The 27,090-nt window shown below is 50.7% G+C and overlaps 1 protein-coding gene across 1 annotated transcript in view; it reads left to right on the top strand.

The window, feature by feature from the left end:
- Nucleotides 1-5,809: 5,809 nt before the first annotated feature.
- MN1 (MN1 proto-oncogene, transcriptional regulator) overlaps nt 5,810-27,090 on the top strand; it is a 34,321-nt gene continuing 13,040 nt past the window's right edge. Inside the window, exon 1 of the mRNA XM_056504512.1 lies at nt 5,810-9,328. Coding sequence (XP_056360487.1) covers nt 5,890-9,328 — 3,439 coding nt within the window. The 5' untranslated portion in view covers nt 5,810-5,889. The remainder of the gene's footprint in view (nt 9,329-27,090) is intronic.

Below are 27,090 nucleotides of genomic sequence, written 5' to 3'. Positions count from 1 at the left end.
TTGTGCCTTGGCGGGGAGTTGGGAGGTTTGGGGCAGGGGCAGCCGGGCCAGCTGTGCGGAGCAGCCCATCGTGCCGGAGAGACTGGAAAACAAATCACTCTGTAAGCGGGGCAGGTGAATTCATGCCGCTGCACCCGGTGCTCGGGATGCCTCTGCAGTGTGTAAATTGGAAAAGTCAGGACTGTGAGCCAAGGTTTAGGAACGCACGCCGTGCTGTTAAACCTTATGAAGTAATGTGATAAATAATAAACACAGGAGCAGCTTGTTTGCCTGTTTGAGCTGTGGGCCCCACGTTCTGGAGCATCCCTGTCACCCCAGGACGTGCAGCAGAGCCCCGGAGCCAGCGTGCCCCAGCCCTGATGGCCGGGATGGGAGGGACGGCAGCGGGATGCGGGGGATGCTCAGACACAGCCCTGGGGTAGGGAGGTTCTCCAGGATAAACCAAACTAAATCCTGAGTGACCTCCTGAGAACCAGTGACTTCCAAACCCGCTGTGCCCAGCGCTGTCCTGGCAGGGAGGCAACGGGAAGATGGAACTGCAGCTGATGGCAGGATCAGGAGAGCAATCACCAAGGAGTGTGCTGTCCCCTAATATTTCGGGGAAATTAAGTCATCAGGACTTTATCGAACACCCTCTAGCTCTCTCCTTTCACAGTAATTCCATTTATAAGATGATGAAAAATGAATTAACTTTGGTGGTTTTCTGGCTTCACCCACAGTGAGCCAGACTTTCCAGATGCTCAAAGATTGCTCTTGCTCCACCGTGCTTAAATAACTTCCCACCTGGTTCAAGTTTAGGAAAACAGCAGAACAAAGTTGGTCACACAAACTCCACCATAAAACACTGAGTTAAACACCATTAGCCATACAAAGAGGTGCCATTTTGTTATTTATGTTTCACTGAGCTATTTTAGGAAACATAAAACTTTTACTGTAGCCAAACTAATTCACTGCTTCCGTCTATTTCTGTTGTGCTGTGTGTACATATATATATAGTTGTGCTATATATATATATATATATGTATTTTTTTTTTAATATCCCCTTCCCAATGTAATGTGTGATCCTAAGTGTGTGTTTAGAGATGGGAATTTGCAGGGGTAAAATAAAAGCCCAAGCAGTGGACTGTGCTATGGACAGGAAAAATTGCTTTAGAGTTTCCTATTTAGTTTTTACTAATTTATACTCTCAGTGTTGTATGATTTTAGCACTGTCCTGTTTTTTAGTCATACAAATTACATGTACAATCAAAACATATTTTTTGTGTTCATTGTATGTACACCAAAGTGCTCCATGTGCTGCAAAAGTTTTCACCTAAGTGGCACAAAGGGCACCCAATATACTAAATTGGCAAAAAAAAAGCTGTTTACAGCAATGGCAAATTCTATAGATAGTGTGAAATATCATAATACATATTGAGGAACCTGTAAACCCAAACAGGAAAAAAACCCACAGCTTAAGGTTGGAGCCATATAAGGAACTAAAACCAACTGAACCAACCTTGCAGAAGAACCGAACAGGAAAATCCCTGTGAAAGGCTAAATTCTGAAATTGCTGTCTATCCCTATGGGAAATGACTGAGCTGGTTTTAGTCCCTTAACTCTGTTTATTCAGCTATGCATTTTTAAAAATAGGAAGCAGTAAAGTGTCGGGAGGAATTTGGTTCAGTCTTTCCAGAAACCACATCGTTGGTAAAACTAAGCATGAAATTTTTACACCGGCAAGGTGAACTTGCCAGAAACTGAATGCAAATCAGGTTTCACAGATGAAATTGTCTTTAATCTCAATTACAAACCATGTCACCTCCAGACACTCAAGCAGGGAAGGACAAGGCGTGGCAGAGGTTGGATTGCTGGAAGTCCCTACATGTTGTTTTTTAGCCGGTGTGTGACTGTGCTGGCAGCAAATCCCTGTGAGGCACCGTGTGCTGAGCCCACCTGGACCATGCTGGCCCTGGGACCTGCCCAGACAGAGCCCTTCCACACCCGAAAATCCTCCTGTTCTCAGCAGCCCAAGCAGATGCACACAGACAGACATTATCCCCTGCCTTCCCTTGGGAGCTGGCTCTGTGCTCTCTGCACTTATCTAATGATTTTACACATTTGCCTCCTGCGTCTGCTCCACCACCATCTTCACTGTAGGATGAGATACAGCAGTTTTCTCAAACTGTTCCAGGCAGAAATGCTGAAAACTTCCCTGAAATTGTTGGCTGCCAGATTTGGAGACCTCTCCTTCAAAATATCACAATTCCTTTCACCGAATATCCCTGCCAGGAAGGGAAATCCCTGCCCAGAGAAACCCACCAGCTCTTTTGTGAAGTGGCTTTTGGGAGGTTCTGCTCCAGTGCCAGGGGCTGTCACCGGGGCTGTGACATGGAGAAGGGTTGGTGACACCAGAGGACAAGGGAGTGGCTACAGCTGCAGTACCTGAAGCTGCACTGAAGACAGGACACATCTGGAGAGCTGGGAGTGCAAACACCACAGAAAAGTGAGCTTGGTTTCCCTCCCTGTCAGGGTTTAAGAGGCTTTTGCTAAGGGCTAGCTGAGCTAAAGTGTCTGGAGCATATGGGCTTATTTTGTGCAGTTTCTGTGGTGGTTTCTTCGTTAGATTTTCAGTGGTAATGAGCCCACACAGTAGATTGCTGCAGGGAGAAAAAATCATTCTGAATAGGTTTGCTGAATAATTATGAACTGAGCTGAACTCTTACATTTGCTTACTAATTGTATGGTCCGTGATGTTTTATGTATGATGCATTCATTTTGTTAAAAAGGAATTTTTTTTCTTTTTTTTTTTGCTGAGCAGCAACTTTTCTAAGTGCAAGTTAAACTGACACAGTGGAAAGAGCTGGATTTAAGTCTGATGAATTGATGTTTGATTTTTTTTTTTAACATCAGTCCCACTATTTGGTTTTCAGAGCTTGCAATATGAAACCCAAAATTGTGCTATTGTCTGGAGACTTGAAATAAATGAATCCCCTCAACTTTGGATTTGGCAGCCACAATTACTATTGTTAATTTAGAAAATAATCCCCAGCAGCTACAACTATTTAAATAATGCCTTTCCTTGCTTCCCCCAAGATGACCAAAACCCCAAGAATGAAAGTAAAAATATGTTTTATAAAATATACTTTTCACTGCTTGGTCTGGTGGAGAGAGGCTTCCTCCTCCTCGGCTGGGGACTGCCACCCTTTGTGACACAGGTGACCGGACAGTGCTGGCCACAGCCCAGGGCCCCGCTGCCAGCCCTGTGCTGGACACCAGGAGCTGTGGGGCGGATTGGCAGCCCCAGAGCACATCCCAGGTTAGGAACAGGGCTGAGCCACCTTCCTGCATGCACACCACGGGTCAGCAGAACTTCGCAGCATGCATCCCGTGCTATTCCAAGCAGCTCACTGTTTTTACTGTCAGAATACTCAGGCTGAGATTATTTCCATGTTTGCCATTGTCCAGCTATAGACACCATCTGGCTCCCACCGAAGTCCGCAGAAGGGGTCGTGCTGGACGAGCTGGGCCAAGCCTGGGGTGGGGATGAGAGTTCCCTCTCCAGCGGGACTGCGGTGGCTCCGGAGGGAGCGGGGCTGAGTCCTGGTGCGGCGCACGGACTCCACGTCCGGGGTGCAGCCCCGGGGCGACATCGCCGCTGGGTTAAGGGCCGTTCTGTGCCCATGGCGAGGAGAGGCTCGGGAGGGAGCGGCGGCATCCCGGGGCGGTGGGCTGCTCGCCCAGGGCCCCCAGAAAAGAGGCAGGACGGGCCGGGGAAGGGAGTGGCGGCGGCGCCGCTGCCCCAAGACGAATCCGGGCCGCCGCTCCCGCCCGACATCCCCCGCAGCCGCCCTGTCCTTCTGCGGCGAGAAGCGTTCGCGGGTCCCGCCCGGTGCCCATCGCCGGGGCGGAACGGGGACATGGACCCTGGGCCGGAGCGGGGGCTCTCCGACCGCCGTCGGGGCCGAGCGGGGAGGCGGGCACGGAGCGGGGACCCAACCCGGCGGGGACACGGAGCGGGACATGGAGCGGGACACGGAGCGGGACACGGAGCGGGGCCGCTCCGCCCGGCGGGGACATGGAGCGGGACACGGAGCGGGGCCGCTCCGCCCGGCGGGGACACGGAGCGAGGCCGCTCCGCCCGGCGGGGACATGGAGCGGGACACGGAGCGGGACACGGAGCGAGGCCGCTCCGCCCGGCGGGGACATGGAGCGGGACATGGAGCGGGACACGGAGCGAGGCCGCTCCGCCCGGCGGGGACATGGAGCGGGACATGGAGCGGGACACGGAGCGAGGCCGCTCCGCCCAGCGGGGACATGGAGCGGGACACGGAGCGAGGCCGCTCCGCCCGGCGGGGCGCGGCGGGGCCCGGGCGGGCGCCAGGGGGCGCTGTGCCCGTTCGGAAGAGCCGCTCCGACGGCGCGCACGCAGGCGCAGAGGGGGCGCGCCGGCGGCGGCGCTGGGGGAGCCCCGGACGCGGGGCCGCCTCTGACCCGGAGCCGCGCCGGGTGCGGGGCTGGGCTGCGGGGCCCCGGCCGGCGCTGCCGTCGGTCCGGACCGCTCTCCCTATGCTGGGACCGGCGGGCTCGGCTCTCCCCCAGTCCCTCCCTTCGTTGCCACCGTTCCCGTAGCGAGGAGCGAGGCATCCCCTCCGTTCCTTTGTGCCGCGGTCGCACCGCGCGTGCTGCGTTTTCCACCCCGGTGCCCGCCCCGCAGCTCGAGTCCCGCGCCCCCCTCTTCCCCCCTTGTCACTTCGCTAAGTAATAATTTCCACGTCCAATTCCATTTCTTCGCCAGTTCTGAAATCTCCAGGCCATCAGCAAGGAGGATAGTTCACATGAAAACTAATTACACAAAATCAATATTTAATCACAGCGCAGCATCCTGATCCTGCAGAAAAAAATCCCGTTAAAACTCTCCTGGCCATATACAAACAGTCCTCAGCCGCTTATTTATAGATCTCATTTTTTTTTTGGTGGGAGCAATATTCATTACTATTTCTTTAAACTATCGACATGTGCATCCGCGAGCACCTGAAGCACCGTGTCCCGCCGGCGATCTGGGGGCCCCCGGGCCTGGTGGGTCTTTGTCCCTCCGGGGGAACGGGCTTGTGACTCCCCCCGCTGCCGCAGCGCCCGCTCCCCGAGAGGCTCCGTGCGGTGCCGGGCTCGGGGCGGGCCGGCGGGGCCGCTCCTGTTCCCGGGCTCGGGGCTGCCGGGCGGGTTTCGCCCCGCCGGGCAGTGCGGCCGGTGGTTCCCCACACCCGTCCCAGCTCCAGTGTCCCCCGCCCCGTTTCAGGACCCCGCTCCGGGACCCCGAGGCAGCGCGCACCTCCCCGTCCGCCCGCGCTCCGTGCGCCGCGGGAGCAGCAGCGGCGCCGCCGGGCACGGGGGGCGGTGCGGGGCGCGGTGCGGGCGGGGCGCGGGGCCGGCGGCGGAGCCACCTTAACGGCAGCTCCGCCCCGGACCGCGGCGCTCATTGGCGCAGCCCCGATGGCTGAAATTCATCGCTGAAATGCAAAACTTGTTGCTGCTCCGCCAGCGCTGGGTGAGAGCGCGGCAGCGCGCGGGGAGCGCGGCGCAGCCCTCGCAGCGCCCGCCCGGCCCCGCGCCCCGGCCCCGCCGCCGCCGGAGCGCTGCGAGCCGCGGGAGCGCACGGCCGGCCGGCGATGCGGCGCGCAGCTCCCGGGCGCCGGAGCCTGTGAGCGGCGGCGCGCCGCCCCGTCGGCTCTCGGGCAGCAGCGAGCGGCGAGCGGCGGGGTGAGCGCGGGCGAGCGGCCGGTGCCGGCGGCGCGGCAGGATGTGAGCGGGGGCGGCCGAGTGGCGCGGAGCGGAGCAGCGGGGAGCGGCGGGGCAGCGGGACGGCGGAGCGGCGCGGAGCGGCCATGCCCTGCTGAGGAACCGCGCAGGATGTTCGGGCTGGAGCAGTTCGAGCCGCAGAACAGCGGCCGGAGCGGCGGGCAGGCGGAGCGGGGCTTCGGCCAGCCCGGACTGAGCATGAGCGCGCACTTCAAGGCGCCGGCCTTCCCCGGCGGCGGCCCGGCACCGGCGGACCCGGCCCTGGGAGCGCTGGGCGAGCCGCCCCTCCTGGGCATGAACATGAGCCTGGCCGGGGACGGCTACGGCTTCCCGGGCCGCGGCCCCGCCGAGCTGCACGGCGGCGGCATGCAGCCGCCCGTGCACGGCTTCTTCGGCGGACAGCAGCCGCACGGCGGCCCCGGCGGCGCCCCCCACCCGCACCAGCACCCCCCGCACTTCGGCGGCGGCTTCGGGCCCGACCCCGGCGCCTCCTGCGTGCACGGCGGGCGCCTTCTGGGCTACAGCGGCGCGCTGGGCGGGCAGACGGCGTTCGCCGACGGCTACGAGCACATGGCCGAGGGCCAGGGCGGCGAGGGCTTCGGGCAGCAGCGCCCCGGGACCTTGCCCGATTTCCAGCACCACGGCGCCGGTGCCGCCAGCCACGCCGTGCCGGCGCCCTGCCTGCCCCTCGACCAGTCCCCCAACCGCGCTGCCTCCTTCCACGGGCTGCCGGCGGCCGGCTCCTCCGAGCCCCACGGCCTGGAGCCGCGGCGGCTGCCGGCGCAGGGCGGCGTGGACTCGCTGGAATACAATTACCCTGGCGACGGCCCTGCCAGCCACTTCGAGCTGCCCGTCTTCTCCCCGTCGGAGCCCGAGGGGCAGCTGCCGCACTACGGCGGCGGGCGGCAGGTGCCGGCGGGCGGCAGCTTCGCGGGGGCGCCCGCCCTGCCCCGGGCGCCGGGCATGGCCGTGGCCAAGGCGCACCCGCCGCAGCAGCACGGCGTCTTCTTCGAGCGCTTCGGGGGGGCGCGGAAGATGTCGGCCAGCCTGGAGCCGGGGGCCAACGCCAGGCACCCGCTGATGCAGCAGCAGCAGCAGCAGCAGCCGCCACCACCACCGCAAGCACCGCAGCAGCCGCCGGGCTTGCTGGCCAGACAGAACTCCTGCCCGCCAGCCATCCCTAGGCAACAGCAAACAGAAGCCAACGCTCCCAACTCCAACCTGCAGGACAATGGGCCCATAATGCAGAACCAGCATGCACAGTTTGAATACCCTATTCACAGACTGGAGAACAGGAATATGCATCCCTACACCGACCCCGTGTTTAATATGCAGCACCCTCCTCCGCAACAGCCACCAAATCAAAGACTGCAGCACTTCGATGCCCCCTACGTGAGCGTCGCCAAGAGGCCGCGGTTTGACTTCCCCAACACTCCTGGCGTCGAGCGCTGCGCCTCCTGGGGCGGCGGCATGCACGGCCCGGCCATGGAGAGTCACCTTTCCCCGACGGCCTACCCTGGCCTGCCGGGCGAGTTCACCCCGCCGGCACCTGAGGCCTTCGGGGGCCCGTTGCCACACGGCGGCCCTGAGCACCCGGCGCTGGCGCAGCGCCAGAACGCGGCCCTGGTGATGAAGCAGATGGCCTCGCGCAGCCAGCAGCGCCTGCGGCCGCCCAGCCTGCAGCAGCTGGGGCATCACGGTGAGGTGGGCGCACCCGGCGGCCTGCCCCCGCCAGCCTTCGAGCGGGAGGCTGGTGGCGGCCGCAGCTTCGATGGGCCGGCGCCGCACCTGGCCCCCGACAGCGCCTGGTTCGCAGGGCCGCCGCCGCCCGGGGAGCTGCTGCCGAGGCGCTTGGCGGCGCCCGGGCTGCCGGCCGAGGCAGCCCCCCACGAGCTGGGCCTGCAGCCGGGCGGCCCTGCCGTGCTCTTCCGGCCGGGCGCCGGCGGGCTGGGGCTGCAGGAGCCCTTGCGGATGGCAGGCGAGGGGCCGGCACAGGCCCTGCCGTCGCCCGGCGTCCACCCGCCGTTCACCCCCACGATGGGTGGCCTCTCGCAGCTGCAGTCCCCGGGCAGCGGTGTGGCACTGCCCAGTGCCCCGGCTGAGCGCCGTGGCCCCGCTGACTTCGCCGCTCAGCCCGGCTTTCCCTTCGGGGCGGCGGCGCGGCAGCCGGCGGCCCACGGGGCAGCGCCTGCCCTCAGCGCCTCGCCAGGCGCCTACCCACCGCCCCCGCCCGAGTTTCCCCCGCCGCCCCCTCCACGGCCCGCCGCCAGCAAGCTGGGTGCCCTCTCGCTGGGCTCCTTCAGCAAGGCGGCCAGCAAGGACAATGTCTTCGGGCAGAGCTGCCTGGCTGCCCTCTCCACTGCCTGCCAAAACATGATCGCCAGCCTGGGCGCTCCCAACCTCAACGTCACCTTCAACAAGAAGAGCCCGGCCGAGGCCAAGCGCAAGCTCAGCCAGGCCGAGCCTGACCCGCCACCTGCTGCCCCGGACTACTTCCCAGCAGGGCCGCCAGTAGGCGGGGGTGGCACGGGCAAGGCGGCGGGCACTGCCCCGCTGCTGCCCGCGGAGAGCAGCCTCTCGCCCGGCTACGCGCTGGAGCCGGTGGCCGCTGGCGAGGGGAAGGCGGGTGGCGGGCGGGGTCGGGGTCGCCGGAAACGGGACAGTGGGCACGTCAGCCCCGGCACGTTTTTTGAGAAGTTCTCAGCTGCCGAGGGTGGGGGAGCCGGTGTCAGCCCAGGGCAGCCGGCAGTGCCGGTGGCGGCGGGGGCCCCGCCGGGGGCTGCGGGCGCTGAGCGCGGTGGAGGCACCCCTCACGACAAGCCCCTGACCTCGCCGTCCTGGGGCAAGGGCAGTGAACTGTTGCTGGCGGAGCAGCCCGACCTGATGTCCTCCCTGGACAGCGGCATCCAGAGCGTGACCAAGTCAGACGGCAGCTCCCCGCACGTGGACTTTCCCGACGAGGTCAGCACCAGCTACGGCAACGAGGACGAGGTGTCCTCCAGCTCCGACAATGCCACCTCCAAGCCCACCCGTAGCCCGCTGCTGGGTGGTTCGCCCAAGCTGCCCCGTGGGGAGCACGCACTTCTCAACGGACAGAAGCCCCTGGCCCTTGGCCTTCTCAGTACATCTACCTCGACCCCCGACAGCTATGGGCTCAGCACCACGGCGGGCGCTCACCCTGGCACGCCAAGCATGGAGCAGGTGCGGACCCCCACGAGCACCTCGGCCCAGGATGAGATCCACCCCCTGGAGATCCTGCAGGCACAGATCCAGCTCCAGCGGCAGCAGTTCAGCATCTCGGAAGACCAGCCCATGGGGTTGAAGAGCAAGAAGGGGGAGTGTGCGGGGCAGAATGGGGACAGTGACCTGGGCAGCTGCTGCTCGGAGGGTGTCAAGGGCACCATGAGCACCATCGACCTGGACTCCCTGATGGCAGAGCACAACTCCACCTGGTACCTGCCTGGAGAGAAGGCCCTGATGGAGGGGCAGGAGGAGGACAAGCCCATGGCGCCCTGGGAGAAGCCCAAGCCCCCGAACCCCAGCAAAGAAGGTATCAGTTGTCCCACATGGGTGCTGGCACAGGGGTGGGGGTGGGTTGTGGGCTGCTCAGGGAAGGGGACACGGTGGAATTGCAGGTCTGGTAGTCTGGGCACACACTGGCTCTACACCCTCTCCACCTCTGGTGGGTGCCAGGCACCTTCCCAGTCTGGGCTGGGGCTGCAGGATGCTGGGTGGCTCTGCTAGGGGGGCATTGTCAGGGACAAAGTGCCTGCTGCCTGACTGGCCTGGGTGATAACTGCCCCATGGCATCTCTGCTGCCAGCCCTGTCCCTGTCATGCCTCCTAGGGAATATGCAGAAGGGCTCCCAGTGAGCCCCACCTGAGCTCCTGGGCCTGGGGTGCTGCAGAAGGGGACTGCAGCCTGGGGTGCTGAGGAGGGGGCTCCTTCAGGGTCCCAGAAGTCATGGGGTGCTGAGGAGAGGGCTCCCACAGAGCCTCGTGGTGCCAGCTGAACCTTCCAGCCACTTTCCCAAAACTGACTGAGGATTTCCCAAACCACAAAAACATGAATCTGGTGGTAGTGCTGCCCCTTCAGGTCCAGGTTCCCCCTGCTTGCATTTGGAGCCCACAGCAGTGTGATACTGAACTGAGCGGCTTGCAACAAATTATTTTTTATTTAACTGAAAGGCACTTTAAAATAAGGCTCTGGGTCTGTTAGCATAAAACTTGCTTAGTTGACAGATGTTTAATTTTGACATTAGTTGTCATTTCTGATCCTTCCATGTGTCCAGAGGGCATCATAATTCCCCAGGCTTAGGAAAAAATATTTTAATGGAAAACCCTTTATTATAAAAGCTGTTTAAGATAAGGATGATTATAGATTCAATTGGTTTCTATTTTATCTTATCAAATCCCCATTTTGCAACCTGCCTAGCTGTATGTGTGATTGTTACAATGGGTGCACATGCTGTACCTGCTATATGAGGGCAGGCAAGTGGGTTTTAGTGTGCTAGAAATATATGTGTGCAGTTTACACAATATAAACTCATTATTTGTGCTAGGAAAGGTGATACTTTGGTACTGCAGTGTAGTTTGAAGTTGTTTTCATTATCTCTGGTAGTAGAGGCTGACTTTTTACAGCTCTCCACATTTAGTAATTTTGCTAAGAAAGTTGTTGGTGAAATTAGAAGGGAGCTGGTTAGGAAACTGGGCTGTTTCCTGACCCGGTTCTGGTTGGCTTTGCAGCTTTGGCTTCCTGAAGCGTGAATCCTACCCCCACGGTTTGTCTCTTTGTTCATGTTTAATGCCCAGCGCAGGAGACTCTCATTTCGAGCAGAGTGTTTAGCATGCACGGCAGACCCGAGGAAGCCCATCAGCATTCTCCATGCTTCACCCAGGCAAGGACATAAATTGGTTTGTTTGGGGCCCTTCTTTTCCATTTTTAAATGGAGTTGCACACAGCATCCTTCCTGGCCCCTTCTCTTTTATTGTTTCTTGTACACAACATCTAGATCTGACTGGATCAATAGCTAGTTAGCACAAATCACAGTTCCTGTTACTTCTGCCTTGGCAGGCTCAAGCACATACATACGTTCTCTCACAGCACACGCACCCCGATACGTGTGCACTTTCACACACACATACACAGACATCTCACAGATCATGCTGTGTTTAGAAATAGATTTTGAAAGAATAACTTCTATATGTCTCGACTTCCTGGATGAAAAAAGAAAAATCCTGAGCAGTGATTTAAAAGAAATCCTGAGCACTGATTTAATTCTGAACAGCGCATTTATTAAAAGTGTAATTTGGCTTAAAGTGATGTATATTTTGTGTGTGTGTGTGTCATAAGGAGCGATGCTTCTGCAGCGTCTTTTAGCAGCACTCCTCCAGTCACTTTGATCACAGCTATTCTTAGTAACAGCTAGTGAAAGAAGTAATTGCTTTCTGGTCGCGATAACCACAATGTTGGTGTTAAAACAGTTCATCACTTGGAAGGAAAACCATTTAATCAGTGTTCCTATATAAGGATATGTTTTAGTATTTCAGAGGCTTAACATAAAATAGCAAACCAGTTCCACAACAATGCAGAGGCGCTCGGGTTGGTTCATGCTTTAGTCACTTGAGGGATTTGAATGGGCTGGTTCCTCGGATGAGGAAATTTATACAGACTCACAGAGAATTTACTTTAACTGTTGTTGGAGATGATGAAGATACAGTGGGTGAGACAAAACAGGCTGTTCACCTCGATCAGTAGAAATAATGTAACTTAACATGGCCATAGCGTGAGTGTGTGAAACTGTGTTTAAGAAAAGGCTTTCTTTAGACACGGGCTGAGATTTTAGACCTTTTCAGTCGGCTGGGATTTGCACTGAGGTGTTTGTTCCAGCAGTAACCCAGTGCCCGTGTGGATACGCAGGCTCCAGACAGCGCTGCTCCGAATTCAGGCAGTTCCTCAGCGTTCTGTGCTGGAAGGTGGGCACTGTTTTGGGGCTGGGCAGCGTTGGTGAGAGCAGCATTAGACCCGGGGTCCTCCCCAGTGCAGGCATTGTTGATTTACACCTGCTGTGAGAGGGCAGGCGGTCGGGATTTATTCCCATTGTGGCACTGCTGCCATTGGCACCGGCGGCTCCTCAGGTGCCGGGGAGGTGGAGGAAAGGGGCGATGGATGTTGGGGTCAGCTTCCCCTCAGTGCAGTGCTGGGCACTGTGTTCATTGCCTGCCACTCTCAGCCACTGCCTGGAACAGAGGGTCCGGCTTCAGTGCTGGAAAGAGCAGGTTCAGGAACTTCTCAAATACTCTATTAATGCACAGGTTATGGGCAAAACAACTTGAGTTGTTTTAACGGCCGCTCGGATTCCTCGGAGCTCACCTTTCTTCCCATAATGGCTTTAAAATGATTTTCTGGTCCCTGGCAGTTGTGTGAGCTGTGGGACTGGAGGTTGCTGAGAGCAGACACCGGTGCTGCTGGTGCCCCTGCGAGGTGTGACACCTCCGACACTGGCCTGCCGCGAGCGCGTTCCATTTCGGAATGTAGAATTAGTAATGCTGCCTGGACATGGCTCTGCCCTGAAATGTGTTTTCTGTGAGGAGTTTTCTCTGATGCATCATTTCTTGTACCAACATGTTTTATGCGAAGTAGCTGGTAGGTTTGAGGTTTTTTTTTTCCCGTGAAAATGCTTTCTAGAATTTCGTGTTTTCCTCTGCCTAGCAGCTTGAACTGGGAGTGAGAGATAAATAACACTGAGTCTAGAGGGTTTGCCTTGACTTCCAACACCACAGCTCTAGCTGACAAAGAATAACCAGATCAAATTCACTTTAAAATCCGGGGCCAGTTTAATGGGGGTTTTGCTTTTCCTGGTTTGTCCGAACCAGAACAGTTTCCCCTTCAGTGAAATGTGTATTGATATTCTTTAGAAACCCAGTGATTAAGTACTCGTGGGGTTTTGGTTTTAGTTTTTAATTGAAATTCTGAAGGTCCCATACTGCAGATGTCATGTGAAGACATCAGTATGTACCTAGAACTTTGCAGGTGTTGATTGGAAAGGATGGGAGTATATTTTGCTGCTCGGTGGCTGCTGGGCTCCTCGGGTCCCGGCTGACGGGCACGTGCCACGCGGCACCGTTAGCCTTCATCTCTGAGTTTTTGTTAATATTTCATCCTTGCACCCAACCTGTCACTGGAATGAGCCCACAGGCCAACCCTCTTGTTGGAGCAGTGTGTAACATCTGTGAATTACTAGAAATACATTAACAAAGGTCAAATTTGGTCCAGATGCGGCCGGGAGCCTTTGTTTTCTTTCCCTTTCCCATGCATTCTGCTGCCTGCTTTATTTTAAATACTGCTTACTTCTTTTAGAGGCTTTACTAAGGGACTGCGTTTGTTTACTGGGACTGAGTTTGTCAGACCTCTGGTGAGGTTTTTCAGGCACTGAGCCCTCACTGCAAGCGATGTGCTGTGTTGTAGTGAGCGCTGTGGAAGCGAGTTCAGCAGTAAAGCTCAGCGCCTTTTCCAGCGAGGGGGCTGTGATTCCTGGTGCTGCTTTGTTTGCCTCACTGGGCTGCTGAAACTTACACCATTCTAGCAATTTAGTGGAAAAAGAAGCTATTGCCTTTGTTACAGGATAAACTCGGCATATATCAAATCCACGTCTTTATTAAATCATCTGGATTAGCAAACAGAGTGATGAGGGAAGAACGCTCCCTCTGCTTATCCTGGGAGAGAGTTTGGTGTGCACTAGATTTGGATTTAATACCATGCTTTAAACTTTTCTAACCTGTTAAAAAAAAAATTAACTGGAAGGGTTGCCCCTCCTTGGCCTCATCTGAATGACAGAAATTCTCTATTGTTTACCTGACTGACTGTAATTTTTAATATTTTCTACTAGTAAATGGTCCTGTTTAGAAATATTTTCCTTTGTTTTATAAACATTCTGTAGCATTGTGCTTGTCGACCTTTATGGCTTATATTAGAGAAAGCAAGGGACAGAATTTTCAGTAGTATTTCCTCTTTCTGTGATATACTAAAATATTTAGTGCAGGAAATGTGTAAATTTATTGGCATTTCAGTAACAACTGTGGCCACTGTTTGTCTTTGCATCCACCGTCTGTCTGGCTGTAATTTTTGGTCTCTAGATTTATCTGTTCTCATTTCAGTGGACAATCTAGCTGTATTTGAATTAATGCAGGTTACCTGTCTGGTTTGCATCCTGGTGCTTCCTTGCCCCAAAGTCTGTTGTTTTTTGATGGCCCATTCAGTTGCAAGGTGAGTTTTAACAGGATTATTTTGCACACACTTGGTGTGAGAATGTGCATGATACAGACTTCGAGGGGGATGTTTGTTTAAATTGGTGTGTGAATGTGCTTCAGATCTTTATGTATGATATAAAAGGAAATGAATTAGACTTAGTATTTATATATGAGCTTGAATGACAGCATAGATTTATTTTGATCTGAGATGTATTACACCATGTCTCTTCAATTTTTAAGGTACAATACCTGTTCTTTTTACCCATGACCTAGTGTAATGCTCGACATAGAACTGCAAATAATATTTTGATAAAAAGCGTTATTAATTAGCAATGTCTGTAGATAAAATTTGTTGTTACTTGTGTAGAACAAAGAATGAGGCATCAAACAAAAGTCTAACCTAAAACTAAATAGGCTGCTTTTATTTGAACCAGCTGACTCTCAGCCTCGGTAGAGTTCTGTACTAGGGCAGGGTTTTGGTACAGTAAAATGCCTTTATGTGGCCATATAAAATTTTAGTACTAGACAAATTACTGTACATTTTCAGTCAGTGGTTTCTCGTGTATTTGTGTTAAATCTGAGTGTGAAGAGAGTCTCCTCAGAAAGTGCAGAGCCAGTTCTGAAATGAATCTTCAGGTGGTCTAACGTGTATGCATTGTTAACGCTAAATTTACTGAAATATCCGAAGCTGTTTAATGACATATTTTCTCAAGCAGATTGAGAACATTGAAAGAGACCTATCAAATTGTAGGCAGAGGATCATTCCCTGTTTTATCTCTAGAACAGAATAGATTGTCCTTGTGCATGTTTGGACAGGAGGGCGTTGGGTGAAGGCGGTGGGCGCTGGTACCCACCTCGCCATCGCGCCGCGGCTCCGGCGGGCATCCACCTCCCTGTCCAACTGCTCTGGCTTTTCCACTGAAAAATCCACACCCTTGCACCTGTAAACACATGATTAAGGTTTGCAGGACATGTTTAAGATTGGTGTGTTGCTTATTTTTAAAAATGAAATGATTCTTGTTTCGTTTTTTGAGCGGCGATTTTAAACGAGAGCCTCTGTTAGTGAGGGCTGTTCAGAACATGGCTGGCTGTGCACCAGATCTTGGGTTAGGGACACGGGGAACCTTGTGGAAATTAAATAGGTGAAGCTGTGGAATCACCCAGGAAATTCAAGGTGTGCTCTCACCTTCCTGGTCTTAGTTAGATTTATTGGTTTTTAAAATGTGATTCCGAATTTTTGCTGTTCTGTAGCTAGACCCAGTTTACACACATTAGATGACTGGCTTATACAAAAATACTGTGATTCTTTGTAGTTTGCTGCTTTTCCTTTGCCAGATGCTTTTGTGTTGGTGCAGTTAAAACATTCTGAGTTATTAGTGACCTTTTAATACAAAGGATTTGGGTTTTTTTTTACAAATTTAAATATATTTTATGGATTATGTGCCAATGTTCCAAAGTCAAATGCCTTCTAAATTTAAAGCTGAGACTTGAACAGCTGGAGGTCTAATCCATTAATTTTTACAAGCTGACTTTCTTAATACTTCAAAGAGAACATCTTAGATGATATTGCTTTACTGTTCCCCTCTTCAGCACCCCTTCTTCTCGTCTCCCTGCTAGTGCCCTCTCCTCTAAGGCTTCATGTTCTGCTCATCTCCTGGCAAATGACAAAAGCATCTGGATGGGGTGAATGCATTTTCCTTAGTTGATGTAATAAATTTTAAGACTCGATGGTCTAGAAATGTGCCTTTCTTAGAGTTGCACTTTTTATCCATACTAATGCAAAAAATACTTAGTCACCACTGTTCTGTGTTTCTTTCCTGTACTTGGGTTATTTTTTGTAGCAGCACAGCCATTGTCATACGAGTATTTTTGCTCCGTGCTTGTGCCCTTTTGAGACACCTGACTCACACGTAGGGCACATCCCTCTCTGTAGGATTGGGTCTGATCCATGCTGGCCATTTGGAAGTAACATTTTCCCAAGTTTTGCCTTGCCCATTTGGGCAGGAGCTGCTCTGGCACCACCAGCAGTGCCGCTCCCTGGGATGCACGTGTGCATCCTCACGGGCAGCTCCGAGTCTGGGCTGCAGCCTGAGGTGCTGCCTGGGTGCTGCAGAGGGGCACTTTGTGTCTGTTTGTTTTCAATTCCAGCAAATCTGTTTGTGTCTGTTCAGTGTTTTAACATAACACCACCGAGCATGACACTGGGCGGTCTACATTTTTTATCAGCTTTTAACATTTGTCTAAAAAAGGTTTTTTTTTTTGTTTGGTAAGCAGAAATCTGGTTATGTTTAAGTGCTGCTTTGATAGATATTTTTTTACATAGAAATAAATACAGTTTATTTGAGTTTAAACACAGACAACACGTGGGAGCTTGAAGGGCTCTGCTAGCTCTGACTGTGAGCGATGGGAGAGACATGCCACAGTCCTGCTCCCGCGGCCACTTTTGTGAACTTTGGAATATTTATCTTATTTTAATCCCCCTCTGTGTTTGGAGCATTTAAAATACAAAATGAAGAACTTGGGTATTTTCTTTTTAACTCTCCTACCTTGAGTTCTGACTGCTGGGCCTTTAGGATTTGATCCCCTTGATCCCAGCAAAGCCTGTGATCGGTCAGTAGCTGGAAGACAGCACGGTTTTTTTATGGTAAAATATATGTTTTCAGAGTTAAGTCTGCATTTAATTAATTTTGTGAATTAGTATTCACAAAATACTCGAAAGCATTCTGTTGCTAATAGAAAGATCATCCTGAGGCTGGGGAAGCACAGTTAATTGAAAAAGCAGCCATTTGTAAAGTGAAGAAAATTTTAAAACATTTCATACCCTAATTAAGAATGTACTCCTGAGTTAAAATTGAGAATATTAATTTGCTGTGTGAAGCAAATACACTGCAAAGCCCTGGAAAGAGTCATATCCTTCCTTTCTCCTTAATCCTCTCCCAAAATGCAGTTTCAGAAGAAAGGCATGACTTTTTTCTTTTTTATACTGTAGCCTGAAACCATTTTGCTAGAAAGATGTAAATTGATCTATTAACATAGGAAATGGAGGTTGGGCTGGTGTTATTATCTGGTCAGAATTTTAGGATGTCTTTCCTAGAAAAATCTTCCACTAATTTTTTTTTTTTTTTTTTTGAGGGGGTGGGTGGATGTAATATTCCTCTATAATGGCATTTAAAAGCCTTTTGGTCTCAGGTGAGAGCAGTCAGAAGAGGCAGAGGATGCTGTCGGTCTGAGGCAGAGCTGCACATCCCTGCAAGCAGTGCTGCTCCCTGGGGAATGGGGCTGAGCCTTCCCTCCTGTGCCCTGTTGGAGGTGAGGCTGAGAGTGGGAACAGGCAGGGAGGGAGTGTCTGCACAGCATTCCTGCTCCTGCCTGGATGGCTCGGTCAGTCAAAGCATCGCTGGCGTGCGTATGGAGATCGGGGTCTATGTGTGATTTAAAACACAGCAGAGTCCATGCTCAGGTCCCACTCTAGGATTATTTTTATTTCAGATCATATTTATTGCACCATAAATTGCCAAGGGGTTTAGAAACCCGGGAGATGTTCCCACTGCCAAAGATTTACTTTCCAAATGAGATAAAACAGGCGTTGTTGGGTTGGGCAGCTGCCGGTTCGCCACCAGAACACGGTGCGGTGCCACCAGGGTTTGGGCAGAGGATGCTGGTGATGTGCACAGTGGAACTGGAGGGCACTTGGGTACCCAGCAGAGGCTGGCACGCTGGTGCTGAGTGCTGCTGGGTTGGGAAGCGTGTGTGGGCAGGGAATGAAGGGCTGAGAGCATCTCGTCCCACCTGGTGATCTCATTTCTGCGTGCATTCCTTCTTCGGTGGGGATGGCGCGGCTGTGCTGCCCTCTCCGGGGCAGCATTTCTCCTCTTGTGGAAAAAATAAACCCAAACCCCAGTTACAGCAATTTCTAAATAACTTTGTCATCCTAGCAACAGGAAAAGAGACCTAAATGTTGCAGAAGTAGTTTGGTGCAAGGTGGGTTTTCACCTCCTCCAGATGCCTGGGGTTGGAAGCAGCACCAAGGGAGGGCTTCTCTTTCCTCCTCCCCTGGGTGGTGGGAGAGGAGGACACAGACCCCAGGTCTGAGCTGCTCAGTAGGTCACAACCACCTGGTGTGATTTACTCCTGGAGTGGTACTGAGCTGATAATTAAAAGAAAGGTGTCCCTTAGACCTACCAGGCAGCCAGGTAACTATTTGCATCTAATGTTACAGCTGTTTTTGATCTGACTCAATTGTTTTAATTTTTATTGGTGCCAAATACTAGGCTGAAAGATGTTTTTTGCCTAGTCTGAAAAGTAACCCAAAATTTCAGAACAAATGCAGTTTTAAAAACAAGAAGATAATAAATGGGCCTATTGATTGTATTCTACAAATGAAAAAAAAGGAGTTCCCCAGTAATTGTAATAAAAGCTACCACAATCTATGAGACAATAATTCCGAAACCCTTTAAAAATAGTATTATTATTTGAAGTGCAAAGCAGCTGGTATTTTATGATGGAACAGATTTTATTGTTGCTGGATGTAGGGTCAAACGCTTGCAGCACATTTTTTGATTTAAACAAACCAAAAACACAAATGCTTTTTTGAAGATAAAATCAGTAAGATTTATTTCTTTTTTTCCTGGATGCTATAGTTCTCTTCTCTGCCTCTAAATATAGGCACATGCTGTTCTTCTTGTGCTGGGAGAAACTACACATAGCCCAGCTCCCTGTGCTCTCTCTACCGTGCCATGGATCTGGAGGCAGAGGGAAAACAAGGGCTGTCCTAAGTACAATTCAAATCTCATACAAACTGCTTTGAAAGAGGCAGATCACAAAAAATGGAGAAAAGCAAATAATTCCTTCATTCTGAATTATTATTATTATTATTATTATTATTATTATTATTATTATTATTATTATTATTACAGTTTCATCTCATAATTTGACAGTTCTTTGTGCTGTTGGCAGGGTGGGTGTGAGGTGATGGCTGGAAAATGTGCAGGGGAACAGGGAAATCTTGAGGGCAGCCCTGGTGATTTGGGTGAGCTTTGCTTTTAAACTGTGCATCAAAGTCGTGTTGTATGTTACATGACAAAGTGGTGTGTCCTGTAGATAAATCCAGTTCATGTTCTATGTTGCTTATTTTAGCTGAGGTGGGAATGGGAAAGGCAGAAGGGAATTTGGTGCTCCCAGTGCTCTGGGCCCCTGGGGCAGGAGCCCAAGGTCCTGGCTCTGCCAGGGCTCCTGCAGACCAACAAACACCACTTTGGAAATGTGAGTGAGCCTTTAACACAGTGAAGTCTTACTCCAGATAATTTTCCGGATCCTGTGGTGTTTTGTGTAGTTTTCCTCGAGTGGCTGATGCCAGTGGTTCTGCAGTGTTTCTCTTATGGAAAAGAACAGATAAAAAATCTCTTTTTTGAGCCAGACACGTGTGAGCCTCAGAGCTGGGAACGTGCTTTGGGAGATTGTGATACAATTACGTTTTATGTCTACCTATTAAGCATAATGAAGGGTTGGTTGCTGGCCTTAAATTTGGAAAGAGCTTACTGTAGAGCTTAAACCAGGAGTAGATTCCTGTAATTACTGCTTTGCTGTGCGGAGTGTGGCGAGGTAGAGGGAATAAAAACTGTTCATTGTCCAATTGTATTTCCATAACTGCTGCACTTTTAAATGTCTGTTTTGAAAGATAAAATTTTTTGTTATACTAATTTTCTGAAGTAAGCTAATGAAAGCCAATACAGAGGAACAAAAAAAAAAAAAAAAGAGGTGAAGAATGTCAAATGAACAATGCCTAGAAAACACGGAGCTTCAGCTATCTTCAGTGAGCCCTGCTGCGGTGCTTGGACAGTCAGTGGCTTTGTGTGTTAAACACAGGGCCACTGTGCTGTTGAGGTTTGGGTTCACTTGGATCTGAGATCCTTGATGATGAAATGAAGAACTTTTTTTTGCTTTTCTTTGTACCAGATTAGGCAAACAGGGTAAAACTCAAAGCGGGCAGTTCCGAATCTGCTTTTGCTTTTTCTCGACGTTGTTCTTGCTGTGTGATGGCAGTATGTCAGGGAAACTTGGATCCCAGCATCAGTTGTTTGGAATTATTGTTTGGATTATATTCAGTTTCAAGTGGTATGAAACTGTAGTGAGAAATGAGCATTTGTTTATGCTGATAAAATGAGTCTTTCATAGCATACACTTGTTTTGCTTGTATGTACTAGTACATGTTATAGCTCAGAATGTCCATTTTTTCAGAGTGATAACATGGCCCCATTCTGCTCTTTGTGTGCATTTGGAACTGGGAGCTGCATTAAAGAGGAGGTGTTTCTGCTTCAAGTAAGGAAGAAGAAAGGGAAGACTGAAACTCTTCTTGGCCCTTAGGGAAAAAAAACCACCCTAAACCACATCCTTTTTCCTCTCCCCCTCAAAAATTTGGCTTCTGTCTTTAAGAGAGTGGTTTTTTCCTTTTCTTTTCCAAGCATCCTTTAAGGTGTGCTCTTTTGGCCTTTCTCCAGTTTGTGGAGCTTCTCTTGGAATACGTTTTAAGAGGTTATATTTGACACGTTCCTGAAGGCTGCCTTCCACAGTGGTCTGGCCCAACTAGAAATGTGAAAAGTTCCCACTACTGAGCTGTAAAAGAATACTGGAAATGGGTTATGCAGAAAAAACCATTTAGATAAAAATGCAATTTTCCCTTCGGTATACACTGCTAAGAATTAATAGCACATTCTTCCTAAATGGGTAGTTCTGTATTACATTTTCACCTTAATGAAATTCTTTCCAAAACAGGAGAGTTTCATTTAAAATTGTACAGCAAAATTGATCTGTCTTTATCTGTAGTGCTGCCTGCTTTAAAATATCATGGGCTGTCTGGGCACTCCATGGAAAACAGATGTTGGGTTCCAAGGTGGGTGTCCCAGTCTGACTCTGTCCCATCACAGGGTGTGCTCCTTACCCTGCTGTCACAGCTGGATTTGGGCTCTCACTGTGTGTGCTGTGTATGCCAGCTGTGCTTTCACAGCTCAACTACTTGGCCAGTGGCCACCACACAGTGAGGATGTGAACATGGCACTGACCAGGGCATTTCTGCCAGAAATACTCCAGAAGGGAGAAGGGCCAAGCCCACTGTGGCCTTAGCCTGTGTTGGTTCTTTGTTGCACACCTGGGGCACAGGTGGTGAGCCCAAGTGTGATGTGGCCTGGAACAACATCAGCAAAAACACACAGACATCAGTTTCAATATGTTCCTTTTCTGCAGAAGAGACATAAATGTCTAATGAAAGAAAGAAGGGGGAATCCTCTGTATAGGGGGTAGCTGTGAAACTGAAGTGGAGATGCCCCAGGAAGACTTGCCAGCTCTAGCTAAGAGAAAACCAAAACCTATTCATGCTTTTTAATGGTATCACTTTTGGTGAAAGGTTTTTAATGTAATGGTGAGAACAGGAGTGTGTGGATGAAGTAGGGCTGATACACTCTGCTTTAAGCAGCTTTTCACTGCTGAGTTACAGTGGAGAAAATGCTTTTATTAAATAAATAGTTTGGCGTTTTCATAGTTTTAATAAAATGGTTCCCACATGTAAGCAATGGTCTTAGTGGTGGAGACACAGACAAGATTAATGCAACTCAAAGTCTTCATGTTAAAAATATGAATTTTGATGGTAGTGATGCTGCACAGCTTTTGCATCATTTTTGTAACAAATTACCCTTCAGGGGACTGTGCTTGGGCTTTCCCCTAAAAGGTGAAATACAGGAGAGGTATGAGGCAGTCTCTCTGACTCTTACACCCAGCTAACACTGAGCTTAATCCAGGTTCTCTTTTTGAAAGGGATATTTATAGTCATCTTCTGATAGTCTCCCAATCAAACAGCAGCAAATACGATACTGCTCGTTAGGTGCATTACAGAGCAGCTGTTTTTTTAGTCACCAAACTTGCCTTTTGTGATTCATTTTCTGTGAATCACACTAGTTCAGTGAAGAGTGCAGATCACGAATTCTACAGCCAAATACGCAATTCCCTGGAAGCAGATGTTGAAAATTTAAATATTTTAGTGTAGTGCCTTCTAACTTGCAAGTTATGTACTATGGGACATTGGCTCTTGAGTTTTCCTGTAAAACTTCTCTCCCTGGGACAAGCATGCCCATCAGTAGGAGTGTTTGCTCCCTGGTGTGAGTGGTTCACACTCAGAGAGCATTGCCTGGTTCCACTTTAGGTAGGAATTTCTTAGGTGTCACTGTTTTATTTTTTCATGTTTTTTTGCAGTTGGTGCTCAGTGTACCTGCAGGCACTCAGCATGCTGAGTGATGCATTTAAACATTGACTGCTACAGTAAAAATCTTGATGGCCATTGTTTCAATCAAAAAAACCCTTCTCATCTTCAAAATCACTGTTGCTACAATAATTTTCTCTTTGAACCTGTCAGGATTCTGTCTTTGATTATAGACTGGATTGTCTCTTGTCATTGCATAATGATTTTTTTTTTGGGTAGGCAGAGACCTTTTTCAGTTCCTCACAGTTCATCCCCCATCCCAGTACTTCCTTAAAAAGAGATAATTTTGAAACCAGGTATTTAAGACTATAGATCCTCAAGAAAATAACTGGTTTTGACTTTGTATTTTCCTGTGAATTTTATAAAGCTGATGTGAATTACAGATTTATTTTACAATTTGAACTTAGACTTTTGAATTTTCCCTTTTCCCCCCCACCCCTTATTTTGCTTCTGATTGGACAAGAAGTTGTTATTACAGAGATTTTCTGCTTTTTTTCATTTTCTCTTTTTGCAAGTTGCACCACACAAAAAGAATTGATCTTTGTAATTCTACCATTGGCTGGATGGTTGCTTGGATGGATGGTAGTTCAGGTGGCAGACCTGGGAGCCTGAGCACTGCTGCCAGACCCTCCCTGCCCTGTTCCCTATTGAACACTGATGTTGAGCCTTGAGAAGTGCTTGCTGAAGCCTCTTCTGTTGGAAGCTCTTTTGGGGTTTGGTGCTCTGTCCACTCTCTAGGGTCCAGAGTTCCCATTGCTGTTGCAACCCTCAGAGATCTTAGAGCTCTCTGAGCATTGTGGTGGGATGAAGGCACCCTGGAAAGCAGAGCTCCTCTTGCACTGCTACTGAGGTGTGGAGGGGCTCAGAGCTTTGTGACCCTTCATGGCTTAGACTGTGGGGCTCTGCAATAGTACAGTGTTCACCTTGGATCAAAGGGCAGGGCACCTCCTGAAATGGAAGATGCCTTGGAAGGTCCTCCCAAGCCTCCTCAAGCTGTGTGAAAGCCCAGAAGCAAGAGCATTTGCAATTGTCTTGCTTTATGTGTATTTGCAGTCTCCTCCATTGCTGGGTGAGGTTGGTGCCACCGTGGGAAAACTCTGCAAAAATGGGTGACAGTAGAACTGCTCCAGGCACTGAGGAGATTTATCCCTTGGGAAATGGGTATTGTGTAAGAACGGCAGAAGAGCCCAGGTGAGGTCTGCAGATCCATTCCATGCCTGGTTGTGATTACGTGTGTGCAGGCTTCCAGCTGGTCACTGAAGCTGTCACGTGGTGGCTGTATTGCCTCAGAGGGTTTGCTGTGACTAAATCCAAGATGCCCCCTCAGTGTGGGTTGTCTGCATGTGTCCATGCAATGGAAGCCTTTGCCACAGAATTAGTAAATCCAAGCTGTGGTTTTGCCCTTGTGTTTTGTAAGGAAAGAGCTAAAAAAGATTCACTGTGTCTTTAAACTTACAGATCCTCAAAACCTCCCTGGGAAGTAGAAGGGGGAAGGGACCCTTTCAGGATTAATTAAACAGAGATGTCTCGCTGTAGACTTCAGGGTTTACTGATAAATGCCAGCCCCTCACCCATGTCTGGTGGTGCTGCTGTTATTTAATCAGGACCTTGACAAGGAATCTCAGCAATCTTCCCTTTCTCCTCCTCTGTTCCATTTATCTGTCCTCCCAACCTGTTTGTTTGTGTATGGTTAAGTTTTCCATGCCAGGGAGAAGCAGAGTGGAAATGTCAGGGGTCAGGCTGCAGGCAGGGCAGGCAGGAGCAGGCAGGGAGCAGAAAGCCCAGCTCTGCAGCCTTGGAGTTTCTGAGAAACCGGAGATAGGTTGTTCCAGGCCAGATTAACTCCTTCAGCACAGCTGCCTTCTGTGTAAGACCTGCAGGAAGAGAGGCAGGGTGGGTACATTGAGACACTGAGCTCAGACTCCGTCCCTCCATCCTTGTGGTCCCGTGGGTAATGGGTGCTCCTGCTGCCATTTTGCTCACCCACTTGTTGAAGCCTTGCTGGCCCATCTGCCTTGGCAGCTCTGCTGCTGGGGGATGAAGCTGTGTGTGTCCAGACCTGAGGAGGATGGCAGATAGCCATAGATTTCATTGCAGTACTCATGGATACCTGAGTTATTTGGCACATTTCCCAGTGGACAAAATGTTCATCTACGGAGGGCATGATGCTGCTGTTCAGAGACATGTCTTTGAGTAGACATGTGACTTGAGTTTGTCACTCAGAAGTTAGCTAAAGACCTGGTATCTCCCAGGCTCTCAGCTGTGTGCTCTGCGTGGTTCCAAGTGCATGAGCCCCAGCTGATGCTGCCATGATGGCTGGGGTTGGGTGAAGTTTTGGCTGTATGACTCAAGCTGTCGAACTTGCACTTCACCCCACCTGTTTGAGGGAAAAGCCTGATTCAGGGTGGGGTGGAGGATTTTGTTTGTTTGTTTGGTGATGCCTTTGCATTTGTGTTGTGGCAGTGAAGCAGGTGCTGCAGAGCTGAATCCTGCCTGGTTTGACAGTGTTTGCATTGCAGGCAGTGCCCTGCCTGGGACAGCTGCAGGTAGAGATTGCAAGGTGCTGTTCCCTGCTAGAGGGATGGTCTGTACTTCTGCACTGACTGGATCTAGACCAGGTTCATAGCAGCTGTCACAAACAGCAGTGGTTACAAATGGGATAGGAATGAATCACAGAAGAGAATCAGAGAATTGGGTTGGAAGGGTCATCTCATTCCAGCTGTGGGCAGGGACACCTTTCAGTAGACCCGGTTGCTCCAAGCTCCATCCAGCCTGGCCTTGAACACTTGCAGGGATAGGGCAGGCACAGCTTCTCTGGGCAACCTGTTCCAGTGCTTCAGTACTCGCTGAGTAAATAATTTCTTCCCAGTATCTAATCTAATCCTGCCCTCTCCCAGGGGGAGGACGTTCCCCCTTGTTTGTCACTCCAGGCCCTGGTTAGAAGTCTCTCTGCATGTCTCTTGGAGTTGCTGTGGGCTGCTCCATGCAGTGAAGTCTTGGGGATGTGCTCTGCTCCCTGTGCCAGTGCTTGGGTGCTGCTCAGCCCCATGTTCCTCCCCTGCCCTTGACAGGGGCACCTGGAGCTTCTGGCCCCCACTCTTTGGGGAGGTGCTGCAGGGCAGAGCCCACACAATCTCCAGTGTAGTGGGATGAACTAATTGTCTGCTGTTCTTTCATTTTCCAGGAGTATTGAAATTGTTGTGGGTCATAAATCACGTGAGCATATGGCCGGAAGGAGAACACAGGCCCATATATCAGCTCAGGGCTGGAAGATGAGACTGTTTGTCCTGTGTTGTACAGGCCCATTTTGTTGATTTACTGGCCTGTGAAACTTTAGAGTTAATTTTTTGTTGAAGCAAGGAAAGTCTGTCTACCTGTGACTTTCCTGCTTGAACAGCTGTTTGCTCCTGATTCGTTGCTATTCTGAGAATTTCATGAAGACTCTCCACAGTGATGTGACAATTGAAAGTAAAAGATGAGCTTATATTTTTCTTATCCTAATAGTGGCACTTACAGCCTTACCTAAGAATGCCAGGTTTCTTTGTGTGATTTTTTTTTATGCTGAATTTCCCTCACTGCCATTGCTCCTCATACGGTCGTGCATTTCTTCTGATGATTTTTTTTCTTTTCCTTCAGATAGATTTAATTTTTAAACATGCTGTTCAATCAAACCCTGTTCCTCCATCAGAGTTCTGGGCCCTGGCTCAATCACCACACCTTATTGCTGCTTTAGGGGATGTTTCTGAATATGCCAGATCCATTATGACATTATGATGACATTTCTGTCTCTTTCTGTAGTCAAAATTTGGGGTATATCAGAATTTGGGATTTTTGTGTAGCAGAAGAGATTTAGCAAGAATTTGCCCAGGAAGTGCTGGGTTGATAATATCAGCTCTCAGTCTGATTTGCCAGCACTTAAATGTTTTCCAGCAGAGATTTTGACCCTTCTTTAAGAAGCTCAGGCCTCCTGACAATTCTGCTTTTTACAGTTATTTCTTGCAGATTCTTTAGAACTTGCCTGTGAATTACTTGCAAGGGACTTGCAGGCAGTAATTTGGAACCCCCTGTTTTTGGAGTGTCAAGTGTCAAGCAGCTGGTGCTGCTGGGCACAGAGCAGGTCAAGGAGTGCCCCACAGCATCACAGAATGGTTTGGGCTGGGAGAGACCTTAAAACTCATCTTGTTCCACACCCCTGCTATGGGCAGGGACACCTTCCACCAGACCAGGTGCTTAGAGCCCTGTTCAGCCTGTTCTGTCCAGCTCTGAACTGTGTCTCTGCAGGTGCCAGCTTTGACTTGAGGTCTCTGGTCTCTGTTTTCTCTTGATCTGTGAGTGGCAAAGTTGCTTGAACACCTTTTGTTTTCATGAACACTGTTTCCCAGAGTCTCCTCATTCACCCCTCAGACACCAAAGTTCAGCTGGAGGTGTTCTAAAGAGAAATGGCATGTGTTTCAAGGTAGGCTATAAATAAATGGCATAAAAGAGCTAATGATCCTTGATGCTAGTTCTTCTCACTAATGTTAGCCTTTGGTAAACTCCCACTGTGTTTTCAGGAATATCCTTGAACTCGTGTGGTTTAACCCCAAGCATTACTGCTCATGATCACCGTTTCTTGGTGTGCAGGAGCCTCAGATGTGTGAGGCCCCTGGGAGAGATTGACTTTGCCTCTGGCAGTTCTGTGTTACGGTCTCTCGTAATTGTGAGTTATAGATGGGGCACAGAGCTGTGGGAGCTGTGGGCAGAGCCAGGGAAGAGACACAGGGACCAGGCACATCCCTGTCCCAACCCTGGCAGCCAGGCTGGATGCAGGTCTGG

The sequence above is a fragment of the Oenanthe melanoleuca genome, chromosome 15, assembly GCF_029582105.1.
Source record: "Oenanthe melanoleuca isolate GR-GAL-2019-014 chromosome 15, OMel1.0, whole genome shotgun sequence".
Taxonomy (NCBI): Eukaryota; Metazoa; Chordata; class Aves; order Passeriformes; family Muscicapidae; genus Oenanthe; species Oenanthe melanoleuca.
Note: the sequence above shows the minus strand (reverse complement) of the source record. Positions and strands in the feature narration are given on the sequence as shown.